This window comes from Amphiura filiformis, chromosome 18 (genome assembly GCF_039555335.1).
Source record: "Amphiura filiformis chromosome 18, Afil_fr2py, whole genome shotgun sequence".
In the NCBI taxonomy this organism is placed as follows: domain Eukaryota; kingdom Metazoa; phylum Echinodermata; class Ophiuroidea; order Amphilepidida; family Amphiuridae; genus Amphiura; species Amphiura filiformis.
Genome location: NC_092645.1, coordinates 51301625 through 51323736, shown reverse-complemented (window position 1 = coordinate 51323736; position 22112 = coordinate 51301625). Strand labels below are relative to the sequence as shown.

General features: G+C 37.1%; 1 protein-coding gene across 1 annotated transcript; it reads left to right on the top strand.

The window, feature by feature from the left end:
- The first annotated feature begins 6844 nt into the window (after positions 1–6844).
- Positions 6845–7539, top strand: LOC140139213 (adenosine receptor A2b-like). The gene is made up of 2 exons (XM_072160994.1): positions 6845–7051; positions 7189–7539. The coding sequence occupies exons 1-2, from the start codon at positions 6845–6847 to the stop codon at positions 7537–7539; spliced, it is 558 nt and encodes a 185-aa protein (XP_072017095.1).
- Positions 7540–22112: the final 14573 nt, after the last annotated feature.

The window sequence follows — 22112 nt, the reverse complement described above, 5'->3', positions numbered from 1 at the left end:
CGTCCAAATGTATTGGGAACTTTCATAATGATTGCATATTATCATTTTAGAAGAAAAAAAGAAAAATCTAAAAATTTAAAAAGATCGTACATTAAAGCCATATTATAACATTTGCTGAGGAGGACGCCCTCACTGAATTTTTTTAATTCATTTTTTTTTTCTTTTAAATTGTACTTTATTAAACCAATATAGCCTGCAAAAATCAAGACTCTAGGTGCTGTAGTTTTGTCAAAATCCGAGATTTTGAATAAAACGCCGGATTCGGCGCTTTATTATTACGATGGAATTATTAGTCGAACGCATACACGATGTTCATAACACACAGTACGTGACGGCGTGCGGGCCGGTGATATACACAACAAAAGGTCGTACTATAACATGACCGAAGGAGTGGTACGTATAGGCGACATGTGCGCTGGTAGTAAATTCCAATTTTCTTTGCTTTGCCGTAGTTGTTCGGCTCAAAAATAAAAGGGATATAAATGACAGTAAAAGCTAACATTTTATGGCAAAGAAATGCTAATCTATTTTGTTTGAAAATGTTATAATATGGCTTTAAGGCTTTAAATTGAGCTCGTCTCCCCATAAGATTTCACACCCATCAATGTAACGAAAAATGTCTTTATTGTTCATTTGTATATTGTTTTATCTTCCTCATTAAGGATTCGGCCGGAAAAAGAGAAGTTGCGAACCGTGGTTGTGCCGATCGGGCCTTCCGGCCTGTGATGGAGATCCGAATTGCATATAAGGATAGACATGAACACTCAGTAGACATAAATTCAAATCTACATATCATCGACCATTGCGGTATATCCCGAACCCCTTAGTTGCAAATAAAACAAGAATTACGCAATTACCCACGTCGTTATTGCCCATGCTCGGATTCTCTTGGTCGGGCTGACGTCACAAAGGGGAAATAGCCTTGTAAAACCAGTGTACGCATGTGCAGCGCATATGCAGTTCCCCTTTCTTGAGTTGGTTGCCATGCACGCGCTTGTGCAAAGGGGACGAAGGGGACAATGTTCCTGGATGTCCGACCGAGTGAATAGGTAAAATATCGTCTCCCCTTAAAATTTCACACCCATCAACATAACTAAAATGCTTTTGTTATTTATATTATTCATGTGTATCTTTGTTTTGTTTTCCTCATTAAGGACGCGACCGGCGAAAGAGGATAATAGTGGTCCCCCCGGGGACCGAGTGCTCACAGTTGTGCCGAATAGGTCTTCCTCCTGATGAATGTTTGCCTTGCAATTAAAAATGAACATGAACATGCAGTGATCCACACATATACGGCATTCCGTTGATTGGATGATTATTTAAAGTAAAATTACATATGTGACCGTACAGCACGAATAAGCCGTAAATGTCTTAAATGGTATTCTGAGTTACAGTGCAAAATGCGCATGAAGGTCGTATTCATCGGTACCTCAAGTTGGCGCGATATCTATCTTATTTTGATAGTCAAACATCTTTTAAACCAATCAATAATCCTATTATTCAAGACGATAATAAGCTTCTACCTATATGTCTATACCATTCTTAATAGCTCTGATCTTTATTTGCTTTGGCTAAATCCTGTTTAAGTGGTGAGCTACAAAAGTATTGTATTTTGTCTAGGTATGTATAACCAACAATTAACAATGAGAGGAGATTCCTGAACCTCGTTGACTTGGGGATGATTTGAAATGACCGCCAGTTATCACTGTTTGATGTTTATTACCAGTAATGCGGAAAAAGAGACACATGACGTAGAAACGAAAAAGGTTATCATTTTGTTGAATGAGCAAAGTTCAACAAACCATAACCCCGCCTCTGGATATCGTTTGAGGTCAAATGATATACCACTTTAAAGCTTATGATATATATATTTTCTAAACACGAAATAAAACAAAATTGACAGGGGGAGGAATTTGCGGTTCACTCGTCGTGTACGGTCACATATTATTGACAATTGCGGTATATCCTGAACCCCTAAGATGCAAATAAATCCAAAACTACGTTATGTCGATGCGCACATCGTTATTGCGCAAGCTCGACCACAATCAAGGAAAATAATTGTTGGGACACTTCGACAATATGTTGGAACTCTTCATTGCCGCTCTGCTAGTTCCTTGAGATTAGTATAACTACGTTTGATGAGAAGGACAAACCTTCCCCTTTCCCCTTCTTCTCCCATTCCTGAGCAGTGAATGTTTGGGAGACTGGGAGAGCCCAATGTCAAAGTACTTTCATCAATATTGAATTGGGGGGGGGGGGAGAATTTTTAGCGGGGTGGCGATTTATATTTAATATGCCAGAGTGTGCGAACATTATTTTCCCTGATTGTCTGAGTAAAATTTTAAATAACTTTATTTCGTTGTTTTTAGCTTTTGGATTATAGACGAATCCAAGGAGCCACGTCATGGTCAGGATTTGGTTGGCCATCTTTGGGCAGCCGCTAGCACCAACCTGGTGTTTTAAAAAAAAAAAAAAAAAAAAAAAGCCGCCTAACACCTAGAGAAGATGCAAGGACGAGGAGGGTTAATAGAATAATACAATAGAGATAAATCCACAGGTAATCCCGTCGCATCTATTCATACATAGTCCTTTTGTTCGCAAGTACATCCATTTGTAGCGTTTGATACCGTGTGTAGTTAATCCGACTATTATGTCACTTCAACAGCGAATAGACCATGTAGAAGTTGTGTGTTTTGCCGAAGGAAACTGTAGGGCCTATTGTGTTGTAAACTTTAATCATTCTTTTGTCTACCTGTGTTTTCGCGGAAGGTGTAAAACGGGTGATGGAATGCAGTTTAAAATTTCCGCCAAGGCCGAATCATTTCACATTTTTGGTACATTGTAGCCGACGGGTACCCAACTAAAGGCTGCTAGTCAGGTGTAGGAATGCGTGGATTTGGATTCGTCTCAATGACGTAGAAAAACATAGATCGCTGAGCTCGAGCTGGTACGTTGCCGTTTCATTGACAATCACACACTGAATAAGCCATTATGAAATGAAGGGACCTAACAAAATCAGCATCAAATACAACTAAAATGGAAACTGAATTTACTCTAGCATGTATGGATTAATAAAATTAAATAAATTACTTGTTTTAGCATATTCAACTTTACTGTGTACCATTTTTATAATCAAAAAATTGCTGAATAATAAAGGCAAGCACGCTCCTAAAACTAGTTCATTCGCCCGTTGCCATGCAGCGCTACAGGAACGGCGACTGAAGGCGAAATTTCGTAAAGTGGTAGAGTTGTTTAGCGTGGCAACACTGATGAAATACCACATTCAGGCGTGTTTGCCTTTATAATTCAGCAATTTTTTGATAAAGACAATGGTATACTGGGAAATTTAATGCGTTTTAATACATGATTTGTTCAACTTTGTGATCTATACAGCACCCAAACCGGGACCAAAACCTGCTTCACAGATTCGGCGAGCAGGGCACTCTATCCTTTTTACCTCATTGATTCGTCTATATCTAGACATTATTCGCCAGCGAAGTGGTTACGTATAACTCCCTGGTAACTAGATCACGCATGCGCACCTTTTGGAATTGATAGTACATACCATAGACTTTGTGTTGCGATCGTGGTGCAGAACTCAAAAGCGTGATCAAGTTGACATGGTGATAATCAGATTACACGTAACACTTCGTTTGCGAATTGCTGAATCTAGGAATTGTCAGTTTTTTATATAAATTTATACAGTCAGCCACCTGGACAACCGATTCTTTAGAAATGCTTAGTCGCGCTAAAAGTCGATCGATACATGTTAAAATCAGCACAATTCAGAGATACACCTTTTTGCTATGAAATTAATTTTCTCGGTCAAATATAAAGCAATTTTTTTTTTCTTCAGTAATGTCAGTTAAAAACTTGGTGCTTGGATATACATTTTTTTTATAATCCTGGTGTTAAAATGAAGCATCAAATTGTGTCTTTTAGTGTGATATTTTTGATTTTTATAGGCCTTGAATTCGCCCGCGAGCTTTTTACGGAATTCATGTCTTAGCGTCTCAAACTAATATAGTTTGCTAAAGAAAGATATTTCCAACCCCTGTAAGGCACATCGTGTGGGTCTATATGTTATAGTTTTGTCAGAATTTCCGTTTTTGTTTTACCCTTTTTCTCTTCATGCTCCGAAAATGTCAAACTCAGTACTTTAGCTTACTTTTATCTCGAGAGCAACCAGCAGAAATAGTCGATATTTTCTTTTCCATTGAAAGCAAATTGCCCGACCAGCGATTTGGTAGCCCAAATCCCCAATTGAGTGTTCTGGTTAAACATGATCAGTAGGAGCGCTATAGGCCTGGGAATTTCTTTGCTATATTGAAGTTCTAGCAACACTGTAGCCATGCCGGTATTCCTATTAAACCCAGGGATATCGATCCACAATGCTAGTATTAGCCTTAGATTTCACGCGTTGATTTTGAAAAATGGTCAGCCGGCAGTAAAAATGGTGAAATGAAAACGCAAATTCTGACAAAACTATGATATATCGCTTACGGTGATGTGCGTTAGAAAGTTGGGAAAAATCCTTCATTAGCGAACTATCTTACTTTGAAAAGCTAAAAGGCTGATCCAAAAAAAGGCTCGCGGGCAGAGTTTAAGCCTATCAAAATCGAAAATCTTACACTAAATGACTAAATTTCACGCCTAAGTTTAACACTAGAATTTGAAGAAAAAAATACAGTATCAAGCACTACAATTTTTCCTGATATTTACTGAAAAAATGAAAATGATTGCTTTTCATTTGGCCGAGAAAATTAATTTTACGTCGAAAAGGTGTAACTAAAAATTTAGCTCATTTCAACACCAAATTCGATCGTTTGTATTGCCTCATTAAATGACTGAGTGAGCCTTGCATAACAAAAGAATCGGTTGTCCAGGATGCTAACTGTATAAACAAATTTAATCTACACAATGTGCACCAACGAAAATTGCCGGTGCGGCAACAATTTGCAACACACGTTTCGATTTGATTATGACGTGAGTATTAATAATGACTTCCTGGGTTTTATCGGGTTTTATTTGTTGCAGATATTTTATATTTGGCACGTTATTTTTATATGGGTCAGCGATATTGAACCGTAACGAAATTAATGTAATATTTAGATATTAATTCAAAAAGAAATCATATGTAGCCATTTTTTATTGCGCTTTGAATAAACATGATAAAGGCGCTTTATAAATGTTGGTTAATGTAAAAAGTCGTATTTAAGTGTATGGCAATAAAAACTACCCCTTCATAGTTGAGAGATTGTCTTTGACGCCAAATTGTCTTCAGTCAATCAGTACTATGGATATGTCATCTTTGGAGCCATTTGAGAATGCAAACAGATATCACGATTGGCACCACAAGAATGATTTGAATCATATTGGAGTGACATTCAATGTTGGTTTCCCTATTGGTGTTTTCGGGAATGCGATCACCTTGCTCGCTATAGCCAAGACGTCAATACCGAACTTGAGGCAAACCAATTATGTTTTTTATAGAATAGACATTATTGCTGGATCAATGCATCAGTTTTTCAAGAAAATATAGAACCAAATTTAATTACAAAATGTGCTCGTACGCCAACTTGCTGAAGCGGCAACAATTTACAAGACAATTGAATTTGATTACGAGTCGAGTATTAAACAAAGAGTTCCTGCGTTTATTTGTGGCAAAACATACATTTGGCACGTTCTTTTATTGTGTCAGAGACGCAACATTAGATCACAAGGATATTAATATATAATATTTCAATATTTGAAAATAAAATCATTTGTAACCACAAGTCTGTTTTCTTGTACAGTCTGAAAAAAAAGACAATCCGGTTGCAAAGTCGCATTAAGTGAATGGCTGTTAGAATTTCCATTCCCTTTACAATCGAGAAAGGAATCGTGTTTGACGCCAATTTGTCTTCAGTCAATCAGCACTATGGATATGTCATCTTTGGAGCCATTTGAGAATGCAAACAGATATCACGATTGGCACCACAAGAATGATTTGAATCATATTGGAGTGACATTCAATGTTGGTTTCCCTATTGGTGTTTTCGGGAACGCGATCACCTTGCTCGCTATAGCCAAGACATCACTACCAAACTTGAGGCGAACCAATTACATTTTTATAGAATAGAAATTATTGCTGGATCAATGCATCAGTTTTTCAAGAAAATATAGAAACAAATTTAATTACAAAATGTGCTCGTACGCCAACTTGCTGAAGCGACAACAATTTGCAAGACAATTGAATTTGATTACGAGTCGAGTATTAAACAAAGAGTTCCTGCGTTTATTTGTGGCAAAACATACATTTGGCACGTTCTTTTATTGTGTCAGAGACGCAACATTAGATCACAAGGATATTAATATAATATTTCAATATTTGAAAATAAAACCATCTGTAACCACAAGTCTGTATTCTTGAGTACAGTCTGAATAAAAGGCGATTCTGTTGAGTGAATGGCTGTTAGAATTTCCATTCCCTTTACAATCGAGAAAGGAATTGTCTTTGAGGCCCGTTTGTCTTCAGTCAATCAGCACTATGGATATGTCGCCTTTGGGGACATTTCAGAATGCAAACTTATCTAACGATTTGCACCACACGAATGATTTGAATCCAATTGGAGTGGCATTTAATGTTGGTTGCCTCATACTCATTACTATTACCAGTGTTTTCGGGAACGCGATCACCTTGCTCGCTATAGCCAAGACGTCATCGCTGCACACCGCTACAAATGTTTTTATTGCCAATTTAGCCATTGTCGATATCTTTAACGGTATTGTTATTGTTCCATCGATGGTAACTACTACTTTATTCGGACTAAGACCGATCTGTAGTTATATTGGAATACCACTCATGCTTTCAAACCTTGTAAGCGTCAAAACATTAGCCTTTGTTGCTATAGATCGCTATGTGGCTATCGTCAATCCGCTTAAATATCATATGAAAATGACAAATAAGGTCGTTGCTGCGATGGTTGCATGGACATGGAGTATTGCTGGGGTTTTTAGCTTCAGTCCGCTATTAGGCTGGGGTGAATATGATTATGATAAATATCTTAATGTTTGCCTACCCACATGGGATAATATAACACATTCGCTCTGTTTGATAATAATCAACTTTACGACCCCCGTCTTGATAATGATTTTTGTTACCTACGAATCTTTTTCGTCGCAAGATATCATTCTCGTAAAATTCAGGTTCTCAATGCTGTTACCAACAATGATACACGAAGAAATGATACAAAGGCGGCCAAAATGTTGCTTATAGTTATTGGAACATTTTTCTTCTGTTGGACGCCAACTGCAATGATCATTGTTTGCCTTACACACGGTGAAGGAGAATGCGATATTTTTCATATTGTATTCATGAAAGCTGGTTTAACTATTTCTATGCTAAATTGTGCCGTAAACCCAGTATTGTATGGCGTTTTTAACTGTAAAATGCGGCAAGCTTATCGTGGTTTACTTTGTAAAATGATGACGTCCAGGGCAGGCAGCAGTTTCTCTGTGCAACCAGAAGCCAGCAACAACACCGGGAACAATGAATGAAACACCAGAATAATGTTTCCACGATCTTTAAGTATAAATAACGTGAAATACGGTACATAAAGAGACATGACTATAAATAGAAAATAAAACTAAAGAGATGCTGTAGGCTGGTTTATTTTGTGAGGACACCCATGCAAAGACGGAAAAGTTTACATCAATGTTTTGTTTCTTGTGTTATTGATTACGTTGATTTGTTTCTATAGGATATCCACAAACAGAAAAGTTTACAATCATGTTTTGCTCATTGTGTTTTGATACGTTGATCGGTTTTGTAAAGACACACGCAGACAGGAAGTTAACATTTATGTCATCCTTGTTGTGTTATTGATTACGTTGGTTTATTTTGTGAGGACACCCAGAGACAGGAAAGTTAACATTCATGAAATGCTCGTTGTGTATTGATCGTCGGTTTGTTTTGTGAGGACACGCAAAGACAGGAAAGTTAACATTTATGTTATGCTTGTTGTGTTATTGATTACGTTGGTTTATTTTGTGAGGACACCCAGAGACAGGAAAGTTAACATTCAAGAAATGCTCGTTGTGTATTGATCGTCGGTTTGTTTTGTAAGGACACGCAAAGACAGGAAAATTAACATTTATGTTATGCTTCTTGTGTTATTGATTACGTTGGTTTGTTTTGTGAAGACACCCAAACACGTATTCTTGTACAGTCTGAATAAAAGACGGTCCGGTTGCAAAGTCGCATTAAGTGAATGGCTGTTAGAATTTCCATTCCCTTTACAATCGAGAAAGGAATCGTCTTTGACGCCAATTTGTCTTCAGGTAATCAGCACTATGGATATGTCGTCTTTGGGGCCATTTCAGAATGCAAACAGATCTCACGATTGGCACCACACGAATGATTTGAATCCAATTGGAGTGGCATTTAATGTTGGTTGCCTCATACTTATTACTATTACCAGTGTTATCGGGAACGCGATCACCTTGTTCGCTATAGCCAAGACGTCATCGCTGCACACCGCTACAAATGTTTTTATTGCCAATTTAGCCATTGCCGATATCTTTAATGGTATTGTTATTGTTCCATCGATGGTAACTACTACTTTATTCGGACTAAGACCGATCTGTAGTTATATTGGAATACCACTCATGCTTTCAAACCTTGTAAGCGTCAAAACATTAGCCTTTGTTGCTATAGATCGCTATGTGGCTATCGTCAATCCGCTTAAATATCATATGAAAATGACAAATAAGGTCGTTGCTGCGATGGTTGCATGGACATGGAGTATTGCTGGGGTTTTTAGCTTCAGTCCGCTATTAGGCTGGGGTGAATATGATTATGATAAATATCTTAATGTTTGCCTACCCACATGGGATAATATAACACATTCGCTCTGTTTGATAATAATCAACTTTACGACCCCCGTCTTGATAATGATTTTTTGTTACCTACGAATCTTTTTCGTCGCAAGATATCATTCTCGTAAAATTCAGGTTCTCAATGCTGTTACCAACAATGATACACGAAGAAATGATACAAAGGCGGCCAAAATGTTGCTTATAGTTATTGGAACATTTTTCTTCTGTTGGACGCCAACTGCAATGATCATTGTTTGCCTTACACACGGTGAAGGAGAATGCGATATTTTTCATATTGTATTCATGAAAGCTGGTTTAACTATTTCTATGCTAAATTGTGCCGTAAACCCAGTATTGTATGGTGTTTTTAACTGTAAAATGCGGCAAGCTTATCGTGGTTTACTTTGTAAAAAGATGACGTCCAGGGGAGGCAGCAGTTTTTCTGTGCAACCAGCAGCCAGCAACAACACCGGGAACAATGAATGAAACACCAGAATAATGTTTCCACGATCTTTAAGTATAAATAACGTGAAATACGGTACATAAAGAGACATGACTATAAATAGAAAATAAAACTAAAGAGATGCTGTAGGCTGGTTTATTTTGTGAGGACACCCATGCAAAGACGGGAAAGTTTACATCAATGTTTTGTTTCTTGTGTTATTGATTACGTTGATTTGTTTCTATAGGATATCCACAAACAGAAAAGTTTACAATCATGTTTTGCTCATTGTGTTTTGATACGTTGATCGGTTTTGTAAAGACACACGCAGACAGGAAGTTAACATTTATGTCATCCTTGTTGTGTTATTGATTACGTTGGTTTATTTTGTGAGGACACCCAGAGACAGGAAAGTTAACATTCATGAAATGCTCGTTGTGTATTGATCGTCGGTTTGTTTTGTGAGGACACGCAAAGACAGGAAAGTTAACATTTATGTTATGCTTGTTGTGTTATTGATTACGTTGGTTTATTTTGTGAGGACACCCAGAGACAGGAAAGTTAACATTCAAGAAATGCTCGTTGTGTATTGATCGTCGGTTTGTTTTGTAAGGACACGCAAAGACAGGAAAATTAACATTTATGTTATGCTTCTTGTGTTATTGATTACGTTGGTTTGTTTTGTGAAGACACCCAAACACGTATTCTTGTACAGTCTGAATAAAAGACGGTCCGGTTGCAAAGTCGCATTAAGTGAATGGCTGTTAGAATTTCCATTCCCTTTACAATCGAGAAAGGAATCGTCTTTGACGCCAATTTGTCTTCAGGTAATCAGCACTATGGATATGTCGTATTTGGGGCCATTTCAGAATGCAAACAGATCTCACGATTGGCACCACACGAATGATTTGAATCCAATTGGAGTGGCATTTAATGTTGGTTGCCTCATACTTATTACTATTACCAGTGTTATCGGGAACGTGATCACCTTGCTGGCTATAGCCAAGACGTCATCGCTACACACCGCTACAAATGTTTTTATTGCCAATTTAGCCATTGTCGATATCTTTAATGGTATTGTTATTGTTCCATCGATGGTAACTACTACTTTATTCGGACTAAGACCGATCTGTAGTTATATTGGAATACCACTCATGCTTTCAAACCTTGTAAGCGTCAAAACATTAGCCTTTGTTGCTATAGATCGCTATGTGGCTATCGTCAATCCGCTTAAATATCATATGAAAATGACAAATACGGTCGTTGCTGCGATGGTTGTATGGACATGGACTATTGCTGGTGTTTTTAGCTTCAGTCCGCTATTAGGTTGGGGGAATATCATTATGATAAATATCTTAATGTTTGCCTACCGACATGGGATAATATAACACATTCGCTCTGTTTGATAATAAGCAACTTTACGATCCCTGTGCTGATAATGATTTTTTTTTACCTACGAATCTTTTTCATCGCAAGATATCATTCTCGTAAAATTCAGGTTCTCAATGCTGTTACCAACAATGATACACGAAAAAATTACACAAAGGCAGTCAAAATTTGGCTGTTATAGTTATTGGAACATTTTTCTTCTGTTGGACGCCAACTGCAATGATCATTGTTTGCCTTACACACGGTGAAGGAGAATGCGATATTTTTTCATATTGCATTCTTGAAAGCTGGTTTAACTATTTCTATGCTAAATTGTGCCGTAAACCCAGTATTGTATGGCGTTTTTATTTTAACTGTAAAATGCGGCAAGCTTATCGTGGTTTACTTTGTAAAAAGATGACGTCCAGGGGAGGCAGCAGTTTCTCTGTGCAACCAGCAGCCAGCAACAACACCTGGACCAAAGGATGAAACACCAGAATAATGTTTCCACGATCTTTAAGTATAAATAACGTGAAATACTGTACAGGAAGAGACATGACTATAAATAGAAAATAAAAATAAAGAGATGCTGTAGGCTGATTTATTTTGTGAGGACACCCATGCAAAGACGGGAAAGTTTACATCAATGTTTTGTTTCTTGTGTTATTGATTACGTTGATTTGTTTCTAGAGGATATCCACAAACAGAAAAGTTTACAATCATGTTTCGCTCATTGTTTTTTGATACGTTGATCGGTTTTGTAAATTCACGCGCAGACAGGAAGTTAACGTTTATGTCATGCTTGTTGTGTTATAGATTACGTTGGTTTATTTTGTGAGGACACCCAGAGACAGAAAAGTTAACATTCATGAAATGCTCGTTGTGTATTGATCGTCGGTTTGTTTTGTGAGGACACGCAAAGACAGGAAAGTTAACATTTATGTTATGCTTGTTGTGTATTGATCGTCGGTTTGTTTTGTGAGGACATGCAAAGACAGGAAAGTTAACATTTATGTTATGCTTGTTGTGTTATTGATTACGTTGGTTTATTTTGTGAGGACACCCAGAGACAGGAAAGTTAACATTCAAGAAATGCTCGTTGCGTATTGATCGTCGGTTTGTTTTGTAAGGACACGCAAAGACAGGAAAATTAACATTTATGTTATGCTTCTTGTGTTATTGATTACGTTGGTTTGTTTTGTGAAGACACCCAAACACGTATTCTTGTACAGTCTGAATAAAAGACGGTCCGGTTGCAAAGTCGCATTAAGTGAATGGCTGTTAGAATTTCCATTCCCTTTACAATCGAGAAAGGAATCGTCTTTGACGCCAATTTGTCTTCAGGTAATCAGCACTATGGATATGTCGTCTTTGGGGCCATTTCAGAATGCAAACAGATCTCACGATTGGCACCACACGAATGATTTGAATCCAATTGGAGTGGCATTTAATGTTGGTTGCCTCATACTTATTACTATTACCAGTGTTATCGGGAACGTGATCACCTTGCTGGCTATAGCCAAGACGTCATCGCTACACACCGCTACAAATGTTTTTATTGCCAATTTAGCCATTGTCGATATCTTTAATGGTATTGTTATTGTTCCATCGATGGTAACTACTACTTTATTCGGACTAAGACCGATCTGTAGTTATATTGGAATACCACTCATGCTTTCAAACCTTGTAAGCGTCAAAACATTAGCCTTTGTTGCTATAGATCGCTATGTGGCTATCGTCAATCCGCTTAAATATCATATGAAAATGACAAATACGGTCGTTGCTGCGATGGTTGTATGGACATGGACTATTGCTGGTGTTTTTAGCTTCAGTCCGCTATTAGGTTGGGGGGAATATCATTATGATAAATATCTTAATGTTTGCCTACCGACATGGGATAATATAACACATTCGCTCTGTTTGATAATAAGCAACTTTACGATCCCTGTGCTGATAATGATTTTTTTTTACCTACGAATCTTTTTCATCGCAAGATATCATTCTCGTAAAATTCAGGTTCTCAATGCTGTTACCAACAATGATACACGAAAAAAATTACACAAAGGCAGTCAAAATTTGGCTGTTATAGTTATTGGAACATTTTTCTTCTGTTGGACGCCAACTGCAATGATCATTGTTTGCCTTACACACGGTGAAGGAGAATGCGATATTTTTTCATATTGCATTCTTGAAAGCTGGTTTAACTATTTCTATGCTAAATTGTGCCGTAAACCCAGTATTGTATGGCGTTTTTATTTTACCTGTAAAATGCGGCAAGCTTATCGTGGTTTACTTTGTAAAAAGATGACGTCCAGGGGAGGCAGCAGTTTCTCTGTGCAACCAGCAGCCAGCAACAACACCTGGACCAAAGGATGAAACACCAGAATAATGTTTCCACGATCTTTAAGTATAAATAACGTGAAAAATTTTGTACAGGAAGAGACATGACTATAAATAGAAAATAAAAATAAAGAGATGCTGTAGGCTGATTTATTTTGTGAGGACACCCATGCAAAGACGGGAAAGTTTACATCAATGTTTTGTTTCTTGTGTTATTGATTACGTTGATTTGTTTCTAGAGGATATCCACAAACAGAAAAGTTTACAATCATGTTTCGCTCATTGTTTTTTGATACGTTGATCGGTTTTATAAATTCACGCGCAGACAGGAAGTTAACGTTTATGTCATGCTTGTTGTGTTATAGATTACGTTGGTTTATTTTGTGAGGACACCCAGAGACAGAAAAGTTAACATTCATGAAATGCTCGTTGTGTATTGATCGTCGGTTTGTTTTGTGAGGACACGCAAAGACAGGAAAGTTAACATTTATGTTAGGCTTGTTGTGTATTGATCGTCGGTTTGTTTTGTGAGGACATGCAAAGACAGGAAAGTTAACATTTATGTTATGCTTGTTGTGTTATTGATTACGTTGGTTTATTTTGTGAGGACACCCAGAGACAGGAAAGTTAACATTCAAGAAATGCTCGTTGCGTATTGATCGTCGGTTTGTTTTGTAAGGACACGCAAAGACAGGAAAATTAACATTTATGTTATGCTTCTTGTGTTATTGATTACGTTGGTTTGTTTTGTGAAGACACCCAAACACGTATTCTTGTACAGTCTGAATAAAAGACGGTCCGGTTGCAAAGTCGCATTAAGTGAATGGCTGTTAGAATTTCCATTCCCTTTACAATCGAGAAAGGAATCGTCTTTGACGCCAATTTGTCTTCATTCAATCAGCACTGTGGATATGTCGTCTTTGGGGCCATTTCAGAATGCAAACAGATCTCACGATTGGCACCACACGAATGATTTGAATCCAATTGGAGTGGCATTTAATGTTGGTTGCCTCATACTTATTACTATTACCAGTGTTATCGGGAACGCGATCACCTTACTGGCTATAGCCAAGACGTCATCGCTGCACACCGCTACAAATGTTTTTATTGCCAATTTAGCCATTGTCGATATCTTTAATGGTATTGTTATTGTTCCATCGATGGTAACTACTACTTTATTCGGACTAAGACCGATCTGTAGTTATATTGGATACCACTCATGCTTTCAAACCTTGTAAGCGTCAAAACATTAGCCTTTGTTGCTATAGATCGCTATGTGGCTATCGTCAATCCGCTTAAATATCATATGAAAATGACAAATAAGGTCGTTGCTGCGATGGTTGCATGGACATGGAGTATTGCTGGGTTTTTTAGCTTCAGTCCGCTATTAGGCTGGGGTGAATATGATTATGATAAATATCTTAATGTTTGCCTACCCACATGGGATAATATAACACATTCGCTCTGTTTGATAATAATCAACTTTACGACCCCCGTCTTGATAATGATTTTTTGTTACCTACGAATCTTTTTCGTCGCAAGATATCATTCTCGTAAAATTCAGGTTCTCAATGCTGTTACCAACAATGATACACGAAGAAATGATACAAAGGCGGCCAAAATGTTGCTTATAGTTATTGGAACATTTTTCTTCTGTTGGATGCCAACTGCAATGATCATTGTTTGCCTTACACACGGTGAAGGAGAATGCGATATTTTTCATATTGTATTCATGAAAGCTGGTTTAACTATTTCTATGCTAAATTGTGCCGTAAACCCAGTATTGTATGGCGTTTTTAACTGTAAAATGCGGCAAGCTTATCGTGGTTTACTTTGTAAAATGATGACGTCCAGGGGAGGCAGCAGTTTCTCTGTGCAACCAGAAGCCAGCAACAACACCGGGAACAATGAATGAAACACCAGAATAATGTTTCCACGATCTTTAAGTATAAATAACGTGAAATACGGTACATAAAGAGACATGACTATAAATAGAAAATAAAACTAAAGAGATGCTGTAGGCTGGTTTATTTTGTGAGGACACCCATGCAAAGACGGAAAAGTTTACATCAATGTTTTGTTTCTTGTGATATTGATTACGTTGATTTGTTTTTATAGGATATCCACAAACAGAAAAGTTTACAATCATGTTTTGCTCATTGTGTTTTGATACGTTGATCGGTTTTGTAAAGACACACGCAGACAGGAAGTTAACATTTATGTCATCCTTGTTGTGTTATTGATTACGTTGGTTTATTTTGTGAGGACACCCAGAGACAGGAAAGTTAACATTCATGAAATGCTCGTTGTGTATTGATCGTCGGTTTGTTTTGTGAGGGCACGCAAAGACAGGGAAAGTTAACATTTATATCATGCTTGTTGTGTTATTGATTACGTTGGTTTATTTTGTGAGGACACCCAGAGACAGGAAAGTTAACATTCAAGAAATGCTCGTTGTGTATTGATCGTCGGTTTGTTTTGTAAGGACACGCAAAAACAGGAAAATTAACATTTATGTTATGCTTCTTGTGTTATTGATTACGTTGGTTTGTTTTGTGAAGACACCCAAACACGTATTCTTGTACAGTCTGAATAAAAGACGGTCCGGTTGCAAAGTCGCATTAAGTGAATGGCTGTTAGAATTTCCATTCCCTTTACAATCGAGAAAGGAATCGTCGTTGACGCCAATTTGTCTTCAGGTAATCAGCACCATGGATATGTCGTCTTTGGAGCCATTTCAGAATGCAAACTTATCTCACGATTGGCACCACAAGAATGATTTGAATCCAATTGGAGTGGCATTCAATGTTGGTTGTCTCATACTCATTACTATTACCAGTGTTTTCGGGAACGCAATCACTTTGTTCGTTATAGCCAAGACGCCATCGCTGCACACCGCTACGGTACAAATGCATTTATTGCCAATTTAGCCATTGCCGATACCTTTAATGGTATTGTTATTGTTCCATCGATGGTAACTACTACTTTATTCGGACTAAGACCGATTTGTAGTTATATTGGAATACCATTAATGCTTTCAAACCTTGTAAGCGTCAAAACATTAGCCTTTGTTGCTATAGATCGCTATGTGGCTATCGTCAATCCACTTAAATATCATATGAAAATGACAAATAAGGTCGTTGCTGCGATGGTTGCATGGACATGGAGTATTGCTGGGATTTTTAGCTTCAGTCCGCTATTAGGCTGGGGTGAATATGATTATGATAAATATCTTAATGTTTGCCTACCCACATGGGATAATATAACACATTCGCTCTGTTTGATAATAGTCAACTTTACGACTCCCGTCTCGATAATGATTTTTTGTTACCTACGAATCTTTTTCGTCGCAAGATATCATTCTCGTAAAATTCAGGTTCTCAATGCTATTTCCAACAATGATACACGAAGAAATGATACAAAGGCGGCCAAAATGTTGCTTATAGTTATTGGAACATTTTTCTTCTGTTGGACGCCAACTGCAATGATCATTATTTGCCTTACACACGGTGAAGGAGAATGCGATATTCTTCATATTGCATTCTTGAAAGCTGGTTTAACTATTTCTATGCTAAATTGTGCCGTAAACCCAGTATTGTATGGCGTTTTTAACTGTAAAATGCGGCAAGCTTATCGTGGTTTACTTTGTAAAAAGATGACGTCCAGGGGAGGCAGTAGTTTCTCTGTGCAACCAGCAGCCAGCAACAACACTTGGACCAATGAATGAAACACCAGAATAATGTTTCCACGATCTTTATAAAGTATAAATAACGTACATGAAGAGACATGACTATAAATAGAAAATAAAACTAAAGAGATGCAGTAGGCCGGTTTATTTTGTGAGGACACCCATGCAAAGACGGGAAAGTTTACATCAATGTTTTGTTTCTTGTGTTATTGATATACGTTGATTTGTTTCTAGAGGATATCCACAAACAGAAAAGTTTACAATCATGTTTTGCTCATTGTGTTTTGATACGTTGATCGGTTTTGTAAAGACACGCGCAGACAGGAATTTAACATTTATGTTATGCTTGTTGTGTTATCGATTACGTTGGTTTGTTTTGTGAGGACACCCAGACAGGAAAGTTAACATTCATGAAATGCTCGTTGTGTATTGATCGTCGGTTTGTTTTGTGAGGATACGCAAAGACAGGAAAGTTAACATTTATGTTATGCTTGTTGTGTTATTGATTACGTTGGTTTATTTTGTGAGGACACCCAAAGACAGGAAAGTCTTCATCCATGTTATGCTTGATGTGTTATTGATTACGCTGGTTTGTTTTGTGAGGACACCCAAAGACAGGAAAGTCTTCATCCATGTCATGCTTGATGTGTTTTTGATTACGCTGGTTTGTTTTGTGAGGACACTCAAAGACAGCAAAGTCTTCATCCATGTCATGCTTAATGTCTTATTGATTACGCTGGTTTGTTTTGTGAGGACACTCAAAGACAGGAAAGGATTCATCCATGTTATGCTTGATGTGTTATTGATTACGCTGGTTTGTTTTATGAGGACACATGAAGAAAGGAAAGTCCATCCATGTTATGCTTGATGTGTTATTGATTACGTTGGTTTGTTTTGTGAAGACACTCAAAGACAGCAAAGTCTTAATCCATGTTATGCTTGATGTGTTATTGATTACGTTTGTTTGTTTTGAGAGGACACTCAAAGACAGGAAAGTCTTCATCCATGCTATCCTTGATATGTTATTGATTACGTTGGTTTGTTTTGTGAGGACACTCAAAGACAGGAAAGTCTTCATCCATGCTATCCTTGATATGTTATTGATTACGTTGGTTTGTTTTGTGAGGACACCCAAAGACATCAAAGTCTTCATCCATGTTATCCTTGATATGTTATTGATTACGTTGGTTTGTTTTGTGAGGACACCCAAAGACAGGAAAGTCTTCATCCATCTTATGCTTGAAGTATTATTGATTACGTTGGTTTGTTTTGTGAGGACACTCAAAGACAGGAAAGTCTTCATCCATGTTATGATTGATGTGTTATTGATTACGCTGGTTTGTTTTGTGAGGACACTCAAAGACAGGAAAGTCTTCATCCATGTTATGCTTGATGTGTTATTGATTACGTTGGTTTGTTTTATGAGGACACATAAAGAAAGGAAAGTCCATCCATGTTATGCTTGATGTGTTATTGATTACGTTGGTTTGTTTTGTGAAGACACTCAAAGACAGCAAAGTCTTAATCCATGTTATGCTTGATGTGTTATTGATTACGTTTGTTTGTTTTGAGAGGACACTCAAAGACAGGAAAGTCTTCATCCATGCTATCCTTGATATGTTATTGATTACGTTGGTTTGTTTTGTGAGGACACTCAAAGACAGCAAAGTCTTCATCCATGTTATTCTTGATATGTTATTGATTACGTTGGTTTATTTTGTGAGGACACTCAAAGACAGGAAAGTCTACATCCATGTTATCCTTGATATGTTATTGATTACGTTGGTTTGTTTTGTGAGGACACTCAAAGACAGGAAAGTCTTCACCAATCTTATGCTTGAAGTATTATTGATTACGTTGGTTTGTTTTGTGAGGACACTCAAAGACAGGAAAGTCTTCATCCATCTTATGCTTGAAGTATTATTGATTACGTTGGTTTGTTTTGTGAGGACACTCAAAGACAGGAAAGTCTTCATCCATGTTATGCTTGAAGTATTATTGATTACGTTGGTTTGTTTTGAGAGGACACTCAAAGACAGGAAAGTCTTCCTCTGTGTGATGTTATTCTTGATGTGTTATTAATTACGTTTGTTTTGTGAGGACACTCAAAGACAGCAAAGTCGTCATCCATGTTATCCTTGATGTGTTATTGATTACGTTGATTTGTTTTGTGAGGACACCCAAAGACATCAAAGTCTTCATCCTTGTTATGCTTGTTGTGTTATTGATTACGTTGGTTTGTTTTTGAAGACGCGCAGACGGAAACGATCAGACGCGTAGCCATGAATTCTTGTTTGGTTGGATCACCAATCTATGACATAAAGATGAAAGGGGTGTCTGAGAAGAATTTGCCCCCCTAAGAAAGTGCCATCAGTAAATTATTTTGCCCATGCAGTATCTTAAACCAGCCCATTGCCCAAAAATGATCACCCTGTAAATTATTTTGCTTGAAAATTTGATTTGATTAAGTTGCGTTACAAGTTTTACAAGTTAGTCCAAGAATAAATATCAAAGAGTAGGAAGCTTACATAATTTTGAGCAATTTTCACACAAAACCTGAACACATTCATGGAGCTCCTAAAATTCGAGTTAAAATCTTGATTCAAAATAAATTCACTTTACTGTAGGTCAAGAGTCGTGGGAAAAGTTCCTTGTATAAACATTGATAGCAGTCCTAACAAAAGGTTCTCACTAGGGTTGTTCATCACAATAAGAACCAAAATATTATTGATAAGGCTGAAAGTCAAAACGTGTTACCTGTTCAGACTCCCTGTTCATGGTTTATTATTAATGTTCAAATCAGATATAATGTACAAACAAACTGGAAATAGTTTTGTGTAACCATGATAACCTAGAATAAGTGTGAATTGTGGTTTTTTGTGGTGATAACATTTTGTTTGATACAATCTACAAAAACAATGTTTCAAAACTTAAAAAGAGGCCATTGTTTAAAAAAATCTTTTCTGTGTGGCTTTTCACCCTTTTTAAACTTGGTCCCATTGGTCGGATCAATCCTGCTGATCCGAGTCGTAGCTACGCACATGAACGATTGCATTGATGTTTTGCTTGTTGTGTTATTGATTACATTGGTGTTTACAGAGGACATTTACAAACAGAAACGTTTACAATAATGTTTTGCTTACTGTGTTATTGATTACGTTGGTTTGTTTTGTAAGGACACCCAAAGAAAGGAAAGTTAACATTCATGTTAAGCTTGTTGTGTTATTGATTACGTTGGTTTGTTTTGTGAGGACACTCAAAGACAGCAAAGTCTTCATCCATGTTAGGCTTGATGTGTTTTTGATTACGTTGGTTTCTTTTGTGAGGACACCCAAAGACCGGAAAGTCTACATTCATTTCTTGCTCGCTGTTTTATTTATTAGTTGGCTTATGTTGTTGCGACACCAAGACAGGAACGATTGCATTCATGTTTTGCTCACGGTGTTATTGATTATTAAGTTGTTTAATTTTGTTAGGAAACCCAAAGAGAGGGAAGTATGATATATTGGTTTGATTAGTGAGAACACCCAAAGACGGCAAAGTCTTCATCAATTCTTGATGTGTTATTGGTTAAGCTGGTTTGTTCTGTGAGGACACCCGAGACAGGAAAGCTTACAATAAACACAATTTTTCACCGAGTTCGCCGTCGCAAATAATAATAAAAGACAAGCAGGATTAGGAAGAGTCTCATGTCTCGTTAAGGACTGGGGTATGAACGTTTGGACAGTATTTATTTTGGGACATTAGAGAACATCAGACATATCGAATTGCATTCTGAATACGAAGAATGTCATTCTGATATCAAAGAATTTTGATTTTTTGAAATTCGCAATTTGATACACATTTTATGGCAAATCATTAAAAATTGATATTTTTGATATTTAACAGTACTTGAAGTAAACTTTATAAATCTGATGATTTATACTTACAGTGTATGTAGGCGGGATGAAAAGCCGACGATCAATTGAAAATTTTGACCTTTCGTATTGAAGATATGGATTTTTTCCCAAAACACCAAAAAATTTAGGTCTTTTGGGGAAAAAAATCCATATCTTCAATATGAAAGGTCAAAATTTTCAATTGACCGTCGGCTTTTCCTCCCTGCTACACACACTTTAAGAATATATCATTAGATTTATATAATTTACTTCGAGGACTGTTATATATCAAAAATTTGACAAATATCAAATTTTTATAATTTGTCATAAAATTTGTATTATATTGTGATTTAAAAAAGAAAGAAAATTATTTGATATCAGAAAGACATGCTTCGTATTCAGAATGCAATTCGATAGGTCTGAGGTGCTCTCATGTCCCACAAAAAATACTGTCGAAACGCAATAAACGCTCATTTTGGATCCCTTAACGGCAAACCTGGTGGGAAAACATGTTTATTATATTTAATTTCCGTCGATGATGCCATTGTTTTTCCAGGAAAGTCTACATTCATGTTTTGCTCGCTATATTATTTACCGTAAAACCCCGTCTACAAGCATATAGTGTGCTTCTGATGACAGCTACATTAATCCAGTCGCCATTATGGAGTTTGAGCAAATAAATTACGGATCCAAGCATATACAAACAAGTATTATTTTAAGACCGATCTATTGTATTGGTATATTAACGCTTGCTTCGAAGTAATTAAGCTTTTATTAAAAAACACAATATAGGCCCTATATGCTTGTAGACGGGGTTTTACGGTATTACAGTACATTGAATTGTTTTGTGAGGACATAGAAAGACAGGAAAGTTTGCATCCATGTTTTGCTCTCTGTATTATTTATTGATACGTTGGCTGGTTTTGTGAGGACACCCAAAGACAGTGTCCATCCATATTTTGCTCAGTGGTTAATTTATTTCGTTGGTTTATTTTGTTAGGACACTCAAAGACAGGAAAGTTTGCATCCATGTTTTGCTCGCTGTATTATTTATTTACGTGGGCTGGTTTTGTGAGGACACCCAAAGACAGTGTCCATCCATATTTTGCTCAGTGGTTAATTTAATTCGTTGGTTTATTTTGTTAGGACACTCAAAGACAGGAAAGTTTGCATCCATGTTTTGCTCGCTGTATTTATTGATACGTTGGCTGGTTTTGTGAGGACACCCAAAGACAGTGTCCATCCATATTTTGCTCAGTGGTTAATTTAATTCGTTGGTTTATTTTGTTAGGACACTCAAAGACAGGAAAGTTTGCATCCATGTTTTGCTCGCTGTATTATTGATTACGTTGGTTGGTTTTGTGAGGACACCCAAAGACAGGAATCCATATTTTGCTCAGTGGTTAATTTATTTCGTTGGTTATTTTGTGAGGACACCCAAAGACAGGAAAGTTTGCATCCATGTTTTGCTCGCTGTATTATTGATTACGTTGGTTGGTTTTGTGAGGACACCCAAAGACAGGAATCCATATTTTGC

Excerpts from the sequence above, each read along its gene's own strand:
- LOC140139213 (XM_072160994.1), top strand. The coding sequence starts at position 6,845 with ATGCTTTCAAACCTTGTAAGCGTCAAAACATTAGCCTTTGTTGCTATA. Across the intron at positions 7,052-7,188 it reads ATTATGATAAATATCTTAAT|GTTCTCAATGCTGTTACCAA; the intron begins GTTTGCCTACCC and ends CGTAAAATTCAG.